The following is a 13,224-nucleotide window of genomic DNA, read 5'->3' on the forward strand; positions in this document are numbered from 1 at the left end:
TTTTTTGGTTGTAGTTGTCATTGTTGTTTGGCAGGCCCAGGCTGGATTTAAACTAGCCAGCTCTGGTGTATGTGGCTGGTGCCTTAGCTGCTTGAGCTATAGGCACTGAGCCCCGGGATCTCACTCTTACTCAGGCTAGTCTTGAACTCCTGAACTCATGTGATCTTTTTGCCTCAGCCTCCCGGAGGGCTGAGATTACAGGTATGAGCTACTATGCCTGCCCCACATCATATTTAGAGACAATCCAAAAAGTTTATGGGAATTATTAACACACATGAGCTCTGGCTACCCCTGGATGTTGCTGCAGCCACTCTAGCCTCCTCCATATTCTGGAAAATTCCAGAGATTTTTCTGACTTGGAGCTTCTGAACTTGGCTTCCTGCTGCCTGCTGTCTTCTCTGGATGCCTCCGGCAGGCTCTGCTCAGACACCACAGCAACAGGCCGGGAGCCCTCCCTGAGGACCTGTCCAGGGCAGCATGTTGCTGGCCCAGCCTGGGACCTGCCTTCTGCTGTGTTTTCCTGATGTCAGTCTCTTTCCCTTCTAGGGCACTAGTTTCTCAACCAGGGTGATTTTGCTTCCCAGGAGACATTAACAACTCCTGGAGATAATTTAATTGTCACATTGGTGTCTGGTGGGCAGAGGCCTGTGGGCCTGTTAGCAGGCCTGCGCTGCACGGGACAAAGAATCATCAGGTCTCACTTGTCAGCGGTGCCCACAGGTGGGAGCTTGGTTCCTTCTGGTCACTATCCAGGCTGGTGGAAGGCATGACTTTGAGAGGCTGTGTTACAAGGTCAAGAGAGCAGCAAAGTGGCACCAGTAACACCCTAGGCTCTAGGGCTGCTGCCCAGGATCGGGTTTGAACCCGCCTGCCTTAGAGTATGTGGCCGGTGCCCTAAGCACTGAACCATGGGCCCCGCTTCCCCACTCTGATTCTTGATTGAATGACTACAGACTACCATGAGCAGGATCCACACTTCGAGGGCCCTCTGGTGGCAGATCTGTTTTCCATTATCTTGGGGTGTCCAGCAGGCAGCTGGGTGGGAGGTGTTATTAGGTGTTCTGTGATAAAAAGGACAAAAGGAAGCCCTAACTAAGAACCTTTTGGAATCTGTCCTGTGCAGCAGCCCTGTGACCGGATGGGAGCGCACAATGGCTGCAATCCTGATCTCACCTGGCCCTGGAGCCTGTCCACTGGGCAGTGCTATCTTCAGAGGCCCAGCCTCTCTCTGGGTCTTCTCTTCTGCAGGTGGAAAGTCATGTCCCTGGGCCCATGCTCAGCCAGCTGTGGCCTCGGCACTGCTAGGCGCTCAGTGGCCTGCATGCAGTTTGACCAAGGCCGAGACACAGAGGTGGACGAGGCAGCTTGTGCAGCTCTGGTTCGGCCCCAAGCCAGTGTCCCCTGCCTTATTGATGACTGTGCCTACCAGTGGCATGTCAGCTCCTGGACAGAGGTAAACCCAGGTGGAGGGGCTTGGGCCTGGTATGGGAGCACAGAGGTATAGCAGACAGGGATGAACTGCAGCCCTGAGGCCTGCTCTGTGGCTACCCCCCACCTCTGTCAGAAGAGCCTGGGCATCTGGGCCAGGTGGAGGTGAGAGCTGGGCAGGCAGGTATAGAAGGAGAGGGTCCCTTGAGGAGCTCAGGCCCCTGTGCTGTGGCTCAGAGTCACAGAGGCTTCAATGGTGACAGTTAGAGGGTGACCCATGCAAGGTGACTTCTCTGAGCCTCAGTTTCTACCTCTGTGGAATGGAAACACTTGCTTGCCCCCAGGTCACACCTGGCCTGTGGTTACTGCTATGCTCTTACCTTTGGCAGGTTTGCTATGACTCCTCCCCTCTCTTGGCAGTGCTCCGTCTCCTGTGGGGATGGCATCCAGCACCGGCAGAGCACTTGCCTGGGACCCCAAGCTGGGGCGCCGGTGCCAGCAAACTTCTGCGAGCACCGGCCCAAGCCAGTGACCGTGAGGGGCTGCTGGGCTGGGCCCTGTGCAGAGCAGGGGACACCCAGCCCAGTGCCCCATGAGGAAGCTACTGCCCTGGGCCAGACCACAGTGGCACCTCCTGCTGTTTCCCTGGAGGGACCTCAGCCCCACGCCCGCCTCCTCTCCCCAACTTCCCAGACTCTGGGGTTCCTGCCCAGGCCACAGGAAAGAACAGCACAGCCCAGTTACGTCCCTCCCTCCATTCTGTCAGTAGGCTGCAGGAGGGGCCTGCATTTCAACCTAGGAGAGCTGGGACAGGCATTTGGTCCCCTGTGATGCACCCTATGGGTGGAGGAGATGGGCCTGGGAGGCCAGGCTCAGAGGTGGCTCACTTCCTACCTGGCAAAGGGAAATTTCACTTTTATTGTTATGAAGGTAAAGTGACTTGAAGGCTTCGGAGTTGGAAACTCGGGTCTACATGATCCAAAGCCCATGCACTGCCTCCCACACTGCCCCCCTGCTGGGACATCTACCACCAGCTTTGTGCCTTAATGGTGACCCTTCAACTCACCCAGGCTCCCTGAGCTGAAAAGGCTTCCAGCTGGGCCTGGGAGAACGTAGCCCACTCCTACTGCCTGTCTCTTTCCCTAGCACAGAGAGCCACAGGCCTGTCCTGCTGGGAATCCCGGGAGCTCTGCTCACCAGAGCTCCTGCTCCCTTCCAGGTGCCTGTGGCGGGCAGCACCTCGAGCCCACAGGAATCATTGACATGAGAGGCTGGGGGCAGGCAGACTGTGCCGTGGCCATTGGGAGACCCCTGGGGGAAGTGGTGACGGTCCAAGTCCTCGAGAGTTCCCTCAACTGCAGCACAGGTGTGTGCAGGGCCACAAAAGGGGCCACACAAATCTCTGCTGTGAGCACGGCAGCCCTAGCTCCTGGCAGGCATCCACATGCCTTCCCATTCTTCATTTTCACGACCATCTCCTGATGGAGCATGGTGGTCCCCATTTTATAGATGAGGAAACTGAGACATTAGTGAGTGGGGGAGCCAGTGCTGGGGGAGTCAGGATTTCAGGGCCTGCCGGCCCACACTGAAGCCCCACCTCTGCTGACCTGGGGTGGGGTGCTGGCACCTCACTGTGTTGCTGCTTCCAGGGGAGATGCTGCTATTCTGGGGCCGGCTTACCTGGGAGGAGTCCTGCACAAGGCAGGCTGGAGAGACCTTCAGCCCCAACACCAACACGCTGGTGGTGAGGCAGCGCCGCAAAAGGCGGGTGGGCGGAGTGGTGCTGCGGTACTGGAGCTGGCCTGCTGCGGGAATGGTCCACAGAGGTAGCATCATTGCACCCCCACCTCCCACAGGGCAGCCCAGTCCAGGCAGGGAGGCTGACGGGGGGCTGACTGGGTGCTGTTGGGGACAGTGGGCAAGTCACAGGGGTTGCTGACTGGGATGGAAGGATCCCAGGGGGAAGCCAGCGTTGGTCCCCATGTGTGTTCAGTATGAGCTCCTAGGATGAACCCTGCATCCCTTCCTTTCTGGCGGTGTGCAGCAGATGGGGGATGTGGGCCTTGGTCCCTATCCTCACCCTATCCCTTGGGCCATTGCTCCATGCCCTTGCCCCTAGCCCTCAGACCTTTCAAGGTCTTTTAAGGCCCTTCTGCCTGCTGCTTTCCCTTGGCCTTGCCCCAGTGCGCAGTGCTTACATGCATGCTTGCACATGCACAGGTGTCTGCCACGATGCACACCACAGGCACAGGATGGCTCTCAGGGGTCCCTGCTGTGCCCACGCCCCATGGGAACCCTCCTTTGCCCTCTCGATTGCCTCAGAGGGTTGCCCTTTTCCAGTAGACTAAGCTGGCTGAAGTGGGCTTCCCCAGATAGTTCCAGAGGTTTCTTGGTTCCTACAGGCCTCAGGTGAAAGAGGTGTGACGGGCTCGTCCTCTGCAGAGATTAGGCACGAACACTCTGCTCCAGCTGCTGCCTGTATCCAGCAGGGAGCCATACACGGGCCTAAGCCCACAGGGGCTGCCAGGTCCTGCCAAGGGGCAAGAGCCTCTGTCATTGTTTATACTGCCTCTCGCCTCCCAGCCTCCTGGCCACCCCACAGCATACACCTGCCTTGAGCAAGGATAGGAGGGGCAGGCAGGCAGGGATCCAGTGAACGCCTAATGATAGGGACAGCTGACACAGCTGGTACCCATCCTTGGCGCCAGACTCGGTATCAAGCACTTTGCAGGTGTGTCTCCATTGGGTCCATCTAGGAACTGCCCTGCTTAGGTCATGCCATGGTTCCTTTCAGTGACAGAAGAGGGAACTGAAGCTTAACATTTAAGGCTTTTGCTTCAAGTCACTTGGCCAGGAGATGGGAGGGGATCAGCAGGGGTTTCTGCCTGAGAGCCCCATATTGACCACAGTGCTATTCTGTCCCTGGCCTCTGGCATCAGCAGTCTGTCTGGGCCCCTATGTCCCTGAGGTGGGCTACACACAGCCCAACCACCTGCTCTCCCTTGTAGAATGTGACAGGCAGCTGTTTGGACCCCGAGGTGAAATCATGAGTCCCTTGCTGAGTCCAGACAGGAGGAATACAGGGGGCTGCCGGATCTTCATAGATGTGGCTCCACAAGCCCGGATTGCCATCCATGCCCTGGCCATGGCCATGGACACTGGGACCAAGGGAGCCAATGCTGGCTACATCTTGGTGAGGCCACCAGGATGGGCACAGAAGTGGGCAGGTTTTTGCCATGGGACAGGGAGTGCTGTGCTAGGAGATCCTTTTAGTTTATTTCAGACCAACCCCCCCAAAATCACTATTGAAAGAATGGGAGGAAGGACTTTCCTCCACATATTTTGACCAATGTTTATTGAGCCACTCCAAGAGTGAAAGAGAAAAGAACTTTTCCTATGTAGACTGCCGGTTAACCCAAGACTGAAGCACAATTTTACCGCCTGATACAAGTTTGCCAGAAAAGTAGCTCCCTGCAACGCTTTGTGGGCTGAGAGAACTGCCCTCTGCAGGTAGCCTGGCCTCTGGAACCAGACAGCTCTGGCACCTTGCTGTGTGTGCTCTGGGAGACGGTGTAATTTCCCTGAGCTCAGTATCCTGGGTAGGATAATAGTGTCATCCAGATAGGGCTCTTGTGAGCACCCTGAATGTGTGAGACCTTGCATGTTAGACTTCTGGGAATGCTAGCTAATTATTGCTTCTGGCTGCTTCTTTCCCCTCAGATCCGGGAGACCCACAGCCTGAGGACTACAACTTTCCATGGGCAGGTGCTCTACTGGGAATCAGAGGGCAGCCAGGCTGAGATGGAATTTAGTGAGGGCTTTCTGGAGGCACAGGCCAGTCTTCGGGGCCACTACTGGACCCTCCCATCTCGGGAGCAGGAAGAGGACAAAAAGCAGGAGCCTGGCTGGGCCCTGCCCTAGCTTCCTCTGCAAGCACATTGCCCACTTGTCCTCATCCTAGAAGGGAAAGGAGGGAACCTGACATTTACTGAGCACTTCTTAGGGGTCTGGCCAGCCCTGGACGGTTGACCTCTGATCTCTGAGTGCTTTCCAACTCTAACTTCCTCCTACCTTAGGGTCTCCTCCAGTGTCCAAAGGCTAGGAGACAGGGACTCTGTAGAAGGTTCCCCTCTAGCCTCTCTGGTACCAATAAATGAAATCTGCACCTCTATTGGCGTTTTCTTCTCACAACCTGTCTAAACCTGGCTTGAAAACCCACGCCATGGTAAGGCGCAATCGGCTCTATCTTGACTTCAGCAAGGCCCTCGACAAGGAGAAGAAAAGGCGAGGAAGTGTGCATTCCGGACCTGACCGGCCCTGAGGCTGGCGCCCAGGCCACAGCTCCGTGGAAGCCCCTTCCAAGTCCTGGTGGCGTGCCAGACCGCCAGGGAGCCCCAACAGGCTCCGCCCCGAATGCTAGTGAGTTCGGCCAAGCAAGCAGGCCCCTTAGGCGAGTAAGCCCCGCCCCTAAGCGGAGGAGTCCGCTCCTGAGCCCGCCTCTATGCTAATATACCTCCAAGCGAGCCCGCCTCCTATGCTAATGACTGCCCCACGAGCCCGCCCCCTATGCTAATCTGCCTCTCCCACAAGGCCGCGCGCCGGCATCGACGCGGCCGGCTCCAGAGCCCTTTGTGAGGGCTGCGAGGGGCGCTGGGCGGCAACACTATGAGCGGCTCGGCCGGGACGGAGCCTTCCGCCAGCTCCGCGCCACCCGCGCAGGAGGATAGCGTAACGTTGTGGTATCGCTGGCTGTGTCGCCTGTCAGGGGTGCTAGGGGCCGTTTGTGAGTATCAGGAGGGGAGCCGACGGCCTGGTCGCGCATGCGCCCCCCGTGGAGGGTCGGTGTCTGCGGGGCGTCGGCGCGGAGGGAGCCTTCTGGAGCGGGTGGGGTCATAGGGGCTGGCGTCCTTGAGTTGCCATGGTTGCGGACCCTGGGTAGGCGCCTCGGTCCTAGGGGGGAGCAGACCCCCAGGGAGGGGGCGTGGACCCGGCAGAGGGGACGCTTCTGCCCGAGCCCTTTCAGAGGTTAAGGTCGGCAGCCGCGCGCACCTGCGGGGCTTCTGCTAGGTTATCCAGCGAATGCGTCGGGCGCTTGCTTGGCCTGGCGGTCGCCAGCCTCACCTGTGAACTTGGGCGTGGCGCGGGCAGCAGCCTTCTAACATCGGGGCAAGGATTGCTTGTGAGTGGGGCGGCTACAGGTCTGGTCAGGGCTGTGCCAGGAAGCCACTGGGGAGGATGTTTCCTGGAGGTCAGGCGGCACTGGGGAACAGGTGGTCCGCAGGCGCCGGGCAGTAGGCTGAGAGAGGCGGCCCCTTCGCTGGGTCTTCGCTGTCTGCTGGCCTCTGCCGCCTTGGCCGCCTTTTCTCCGTCCGCATCGCCCAAACGCAGTCCAGACACTGCCTGACTCAAGTTCCAAGGGAAGCCTGAAAGAACAGAGGAAGGCAGATCTGCCACTGAAGTGGAGTAGGAATACCGTAGCTGGCCCTCCAGGGGCAAATACAAGTCATTTGAATGATGTGCCTTCCTCTTGCTGCCTGGAGTGCAGTGCAAGGCCTTGGGAATGGACTGTCTGCCAGGTCTGCAGGGTAAGCAGCGCCCACCTGTCTCCGGTTGGGGCCTGGGCAGGGCAGATGCCACCCTCCCTGCTGCCAGAAGGAATGTCTTCTTAGGGACACTTTCAAGTCCCACAGCCTTTCCAGGTGGGTGGTGGGCAGAAGGAGGTTCAGGCAGGGTGGTGCAGGAACAGGAGCGTGCTGTACTGGTGTGCCCTTGTCCAGAGGCAGTGGTGAGTCCATACCCACCCTCCCACCCAGCTATTCAGAGCAGGCACATGTCTGACTCTGTAGGAGAGACTGGTGGTTTTTGGCCTTAGGGTGGGTAGTGCAGAGGAGTGACAGTGGTCAGTGGTGGACAGGAAAGGTGCTGATTAAGGTGGTCCTGTAGGCCACCACTCTCTCTCCTTGGTCAGTGGTCCTGCCAACTTCCAAGTTAACCCTGGAATCCTGTGTAGTCTCTGGATCTCAAAGTGGGGTACCTGTGCTGTCCTAGGTGCAGCTTCTTGAGTGGGGTACCTGTGGGGCCTATAGCTGCAGCTTCTGGAGGAACTAAACTTATGGCATCGCCCTGAATTGTCAGTTTCACCTGCAGACTGTGGGGGCATTGTGTGAATACCAAATACTGTATTACAAGGTAGAATGCAATAATGTAGGTGTTTTAGAGATGCAGCTGGCATTCAGATAAGACTTGAGTTGGGTTGCTCTGGGGCACGTGGCCTAGAGAGGAGCTGGCACGACCTTTCTCTTGGGTCCTAAGAGCATCTGGATGCAGATGATTGCATGGTGAGAGTCATGTGGAAGGTACCAGCACTGAGACCTCCTCGAGGCCTTTGTTGTTAAAGGACTCCTGGCTGGAACCTGCTAGGCTGGACTGAGACCTTGGCCTCCCCAAGGCTGGTATGGGTTGGGCAGCAGGGAGGTGTTGGCAACGCAGTAACTGCTGCAGGAAGTAAGTCAGCACAGAGGGCTGTCAGGTGAGGCCAGGCAGAGCTTCCTGCTGTCCTTTGGGCTGTGCCAAGGCAAGATGGTCTCCCAGGTGTCTGGTGCTGTCTGAAGGCAAACATTCCTAAGGATGTGCTGAGGCTAGGTACTACCTTTGAGTCCTTCCTTTTGGAAGGAGACCTTGGGGGCACACAAAGGCAGTCTATTGCAGTCTGGGTTCAGGGCATCTGGTTTCCTACTGTTGCCAGCTGCCCGCATAGGGTTACACAGGAAAATGGAAAACCGCAGAATTCCAGACCTGTATCAAAGGATCGGGTGCCGGTGTGGAGGAGCTGCTGCAACTTTAATGAGCTGGTTGCTAATTGCTTGGAGAGTCCGGCTTCCCACCCCCACAGCTCCTAGAACTGCCTCATAGGCCACGGGAGTTCTCCTGAAGCTGGCTACAGGCTGGAGGTGGAGAGGGGTGTGGTTGGGAGAGGAGGAAGGCCAAGGTACACATCTGAGTGTCAGAGAAGCCACGATCTGGGGACACATCTTCTCCCTCTGGTCCCGTTGGTATTTCAGTGGTGGGTGGGCTAGGCTGCAGGGCTTGGCCTAGAAAGATGAGAGTGTGCCCAAGGTCACTTGCTCTTACCTGTTTCCAATCTCTGTTCCAAGAGAGGCACCCCTTGTTCCAGCCATGTTTTGTGAGTCAAAGGATTTCTTGTATGGCCAGCCCTGTAAATGGTGACATGTGGCACTTACTGAGGACTAAGTCATTGCAAGAAGACATTCTCTCTTTAATCCTAACCTCCCTTTGAGTGGGTATCATGTGGCTGGGGTCAGAGGCCCCTCCATGCCCCGGAATGGAGAGAGGGCAAGATGCCCTGAGCTTCAAGAGCCATTTGCAGCCTTGCCACTGCCTTGGGGCCTGGGCCTGTCACCTCACCTCTCTGAGTCCTGTCCTTACCTGTGGGCAGTTATGTTGCCTCTATCGTAGATGACGGGGCCTCTGGGTGCTGTGAGGAGAACCAAGTGCTGAGGGCCCAAAAGGGTGCTCTGATTTCTCAGGCTACCTCCCTGGCAGCCTTCCCCACGGGTTCTTGCCCTCTCCAACTCATGCCCAATCTGTCTGTTGCTTTCAAGCCTGCGGGATCTCTGGCCTCTTCAGCTGCATCACTGTCCAACCTCTGAACATCGCAGCTGGCCTGTGGATGATGTAAGTAGCACATGGCTGTCCTGCCTTGTAGGGATCTGGGGCTTATGGGTTTCTGGCTGAGGTATGGGTCTCTTTCTTCACAGTACCTCCCTTGCCTAGGTTTCCTCATCAGGGGTCAGGGCCAGGGGAATGCTCCCCAGGCCTTTATTAAGTGAAGACTGAGGCCACAGACATTGAGTGTCTACTGAGTCCCATGTGTGGACACCAGTCTGCCGCAACAGGGCCTTTGCCCCCTGGGAGCTCCCAGGGCAGTGGTGTGGGAGACCAGCCATTGGGACTGGCTGAGGACTGACTTGGAAGGTCAGAGCCATCCCAAGGGGGCTGGGAGACTCTTTCAGGTCAGGGTTGGCAGGGAACCAGTGGTCAGCATAGCTCATGTCTGTTCTGTGGGTACCTCCTGCGGGGATAGCTCCATCCCATCAGGAGGGAAGGTGTGTAAGGACAGGACAGCACAGCACAGCTGTGGCTGAAAGGGACCCCCTGAGGTGTGCAAGAATTTGCTAGTATCCTTGGGGGTTATTGTTCTTAGGGGGCGCAGAGGTTGACAAGATGCACTTCACACTCTCAGGGACCTCAGGCCAGTAGAGGGACTCGGGGGCTTGTTGTGGTGGGGGTCCTTGAACCTGTGCTGGTCAGAGGCACCACTTGGACTTCTTGGTTACGGGGAGTCTGACACTGCCTGGCCAGACGGAGGCCAGGTGCTCCTGCTCAGATCTCAGTGGGCTCTTAGGTGCCCTGAGCTTTGTCCTACAGAATAGGGGTAAAGACAGACCCTTCCTCCCAGGCCTGGACAGATGGAAGGGCCTGGTGTGTTTATGGGCTCAGTGTCAGTAACTGTTAAACCCCACCCCATAGAGAACACAAACAGTAGAGCAGACACCTTCAATCACAGTAGTGTAACAGTCCCAGCCCTGCACAGGAGCTGTGCGGAGTGGGTGTGAGTTCCTTCCTCCCTAGCACAGGCTTCCCAAGGGCTGCTTGTGTCTGCACTATCTCTTGGCAGCCCTCAGTGGACTGGCTAGCTCTGGCTGTCCTGGCAGGGGCAGCCTTCAATTGCTAATGGCGATGTTGGTGGCAGTAATATTAATAACCTGCAGAGCTGAGACTACTGAACTCAAACTCAGTGCAGGCTTAGAGCACCACCAGGCGGGAAGTCATCTTTCCTCCATCTTAGAGAAGGGGAGGCCAAAGGAAGCAGAAACCCAGGCTTTGCCCTTTGGCAGTATTCAGCTGAGTTGAGGAGACAGGTGTGCAGAGTCTGGGGACAGGTGAAGTGTTCAGCCCCTGCTTTTGGAGGAGGAAGGGCCCAGGAGGGAGGAGGCTGCTCTGCTCCCCTAGATCCTCAGTTGCTCTCTCTTGTCATGCCTCTGCAGCATGAATGCCTTCGTCCTGTTGTTGTGTGAGGCGCCCTTCTGCTGCCAGTTCGTGGAGTTTGCAAACACGGTTGCGGAGAAGGCGGACCAGCTGCAATCCTGGCAGAAGGCTGTCTTCTACTGCGGGTGAGGGACTGCTGGGCAGGCCTGGGGCACACTTCCACCAAACCATGCCTGTGGTGAGGGTGTCAGGGAGGGTGGGCAGGGAGCAGGTGTGTTCCTTTCCTTTCTGTAGAGGTTTAAACTTTGGTGGCCTTTTGCAGTCATTTGGTGACAACTGCTAAGAATGTGAGTTGTAGTTCTGCACCTGGGAGGTGGCTGTGCTGGGATCAGAAGAGCTCAGTGGTACATGGACATGAATTGCAGTGTTACATGCAGTAGAGAAAAATGGGAAACATTTAAAAGTTTGGTCTATCAACTGGGCATCATTAAACATCAAGGCAGGGCTGTATGATGTGTTTCTGTGCAGCCTTTTCAGAGAGTGTGGTCCAGCTGGTTACCTGTCATGAAAGGGATAACCAAGTTGCAGAGTCGAGAACATTATTGTCTTTTAAACATACTTTCAAAAAATTGTCCTAGCAATAAAATCAACATGTAGCACTTCATCCCTGAGTCACAAGATTGAACTAATTTCAGGGTAAGTTTAACGTACAGGCTGGGTGCAGTGGGAGCTCTGGGAGGCCAGGCTGGGAGGATCTCAAGTTCAGGAGTTTGAGACCAGCCTGAGCAAGACTGGGACACTATCTCCACAAAAAGAAAAATTAAATGGGTGCTGTGGTCTGCGTCTATAGCCCCAGCTACTTGGAAGGCTGAGGCAGGAGGATTGCTTGAGCCCAGGAGTTTGAGGTTGCTGTGAGTTGTGATGATGCCAGTGTACTCTAGCTGGGATGACAGAGTGAGTCTGTCTCAAAAAAAAAAAAGTTTAAAACACAGCAGTTCCTAGAATAATGCTTAGTGGCATAGGAGGCTGGCGGCAGCAGCAATAATGTTATTGTTTTTTATAACATCTTTAGAAATAAATACAAACTAAAATTTTCTTTGCCTTTGTAGAGAATTAATAGTTTTGACATAAGAGCATAAGACGTGTGCTCAGTTCTGGTGGTGTTTTGCAGAGTCATGAAGGAAAACACGGTCACAGAGCCCCAATCTACATGCACCAGCTTGTCTTTTGGGTTTTTAAAACACCATTTTAACAATGCTTCAGTAATACATGTTCATTAAAAATTATTTGGAAAACAGAAAATGTTACTGCCCCACTGCCTGTAGATCTCTCCTGTCTTTAGGAGTTTTTAAAGCCTGTTTTTCACAGTTATGAATAAGTTTGTATCTTGCTGTTTTCACTTAGTATAATGAAGCCTTACTTTTGCTGACAGAAACCTTTATTCCATGGATATGTCATGTATTTCTCAATTTGCTCACCACAGTGTCAGTTAATCTGTGGTGAACATCCCTCAGTTAAAACTTTTTCTGTTTGTGATTTCCTTAGAATTTATTTCCAGGTATGAAATTACTTGGTCAAAAAGTATATTATGATCATTAAAAATATTCTAAGATCTGTGACTAAAATGCTTTCCAAAGAGGTCATTGTGCTTCTCCCTGGTCCCTACCCAGTGCTGTGTACCATTTTCCCTTATGTATTTATTCCCTTGTTATCTAAAAGGTAAGATATTTTCCCGTATGTTCTAATGGCATTTTTTTTTTAATTTGAAAAGCTTTTGCTTTTTAACCTACTGGAATCTTAGAGTTCTACTTAGCAAGAAATGTGTGTTTTCTATATTAAAGATTTTATAATCCTTTGTTATATTTACTGCAGATATTTTTCCAGATTGTTGTTTGCCCTCATTTTTTTTTTAAAGCGATAGGGTCTCACTCTGCCCCCTAGGCTGGAGTGCAGGGGTGCAGTCATAGCTCACTGCAAGCAGCCTTGAACTCCTGGGCTCCAATGATTCTCCTGCCTCAGTCTCCCTAGTAGCTGGGAATATAAGTGCATGTCACCACACCTAGCTAGTTTTTGTTATTTTTTGTAGAGATGGGATCTTGGCATGTTATCTAGGCTGGTCTTGAACTCTTGGGCAAGTGATCCTGCTGCCTTGGCCATTCAAAATGCTGAATTGATTTAATTGTGTCTTGTCAGAAGGTCCCCCCCCCCAAAGAATATTATGGGAGTACAGATGTTTTGATTCTATGAATTGCTTTTGTGCAATTTGAGTCATGGTTACAAGTGTGCCTATTGCCCAGACTGCATGCATTATACCCCTCCCTCAGCATTTGGTTGGTGGTTGGCTTCCGTTGAGTTTTTTAGGTGTGACTTTACCTGTGCCCCCCCAACCCCCCCCCGCACTTGCTTAGTTTCCACTGAGTTTTATCGTGTATGTGCTTGGGTGTGGATTGATTACTTCCAATTTAATAGTGTCAGAGTGTTTTATCTCCTATGGTCTTTTCTTTCTAATTTCTATTATTATTTTTGAAAAAAAATTTTTTTAGACTGTTTACTTTGTTCCCTTCAGTAGAGTGCCATGGAGTCATAGCTCACAGCAACCTCAAACTCTTGGGCTCAAGGACTACAGGTACCTGCCACAATGCTTGGCTATACTTTTTCTTTTTTTAAAGATGGATCTTGCCCTTGCTCAGGCTGGTGTTGAACTCCAGAGCTCAGGCAATGCACCTGCCTTGGCTTCCCAGAGTGCTAGGATTAAAGGCCTGAGCCACTGCACCCAGCCTAAAAAAA

At 54.1% G+C, this 13,224-nt stretch overlaps 2 protein-coding genes across 4 annotated transcripts in view; both read left to right on the top strand.

The window, feature by feature from the left end:
• The window catches only part of ADAMTS13 (ADAM metallopeptidase with thrombospondin type 1 motif 13), a 29,160-nt gene extending 23,561 nt beyond the window's left edge, over positions 1-5,599 (top strand). The window contains exons 23-28 of the mRNA XM_023516105.1: positions 1,249-1,453; positions 1,849-2,167; positions 2,648-2,794; positions 3,078-3,254; positions 4,437-4,621; positions 5,149-5,599. Of these exons, the coding sequence (XP_023371873.1) occupies positions 1,249-1,453; positions 1,849-2,167; positions 2,648-2,794; positions 3,078-3,254; positions 4,437-4,621; positions 5,149-5,349 (1,234 nt within the window). The 3' untranslated portion in view covers positions 5,350-5,599. The remainder of the gene's footprint in view (positions 1-1,248; positions 1,454-1,848; positions 2,168-2,647; positions 2,795-3,077; positions 3,255-4,436; positions 4,622-5,148) is intronic.
• A 394-nt stretch (positions 5,600-5,993) lies between these two features.
• The window catches only part of CACFD1 (calcium channel flower domain containing 1), an 11,065-nt gene continuing 3,834 nt past the window's right edge, over positions 5,994-13,224 (top strand). For 2 of the 3 annotated variants that reach the window (XR_002774592.1, XM_003794969.3), the window contains exons 1-3: positions 5,994-6,211; positions 9,051-9,123; positions 10,497-10,622. Coding sequence is in view for 2 of the 3 variants with exons in the window: in XM_003794969.3 (XP_003795017.1) it covers positions 6,094-6,211; positions 9,051-9,123; positions 10,497-10,622 (317 nt within the window). In the remaining variant the exon portion in view is untranslated. Of the gene's footprint in view, positions 6,212-6,675; positions 7,014-9,050; positions 9,124-10,496; positions 10,623-13,224 lie in introns of those variants that run through there. The other variant, XM_023516106.1, reaches the window with a different exon arrangement.

This window comes from Otolemur garnettii, unplaced genomic scaffold, assembly GCF_000181295.1.
Source record: "Otolemur garnettii isolate 467f Iridium unplaced genomic scaffold, OtoGar3 scaffold00087, whole genome shotgun sequence".
NCBI lineage: Eukaryota > Metazoa > Chordata > Mammalia > Primates > Galagidae > Otolemur > Otolemur garnettii.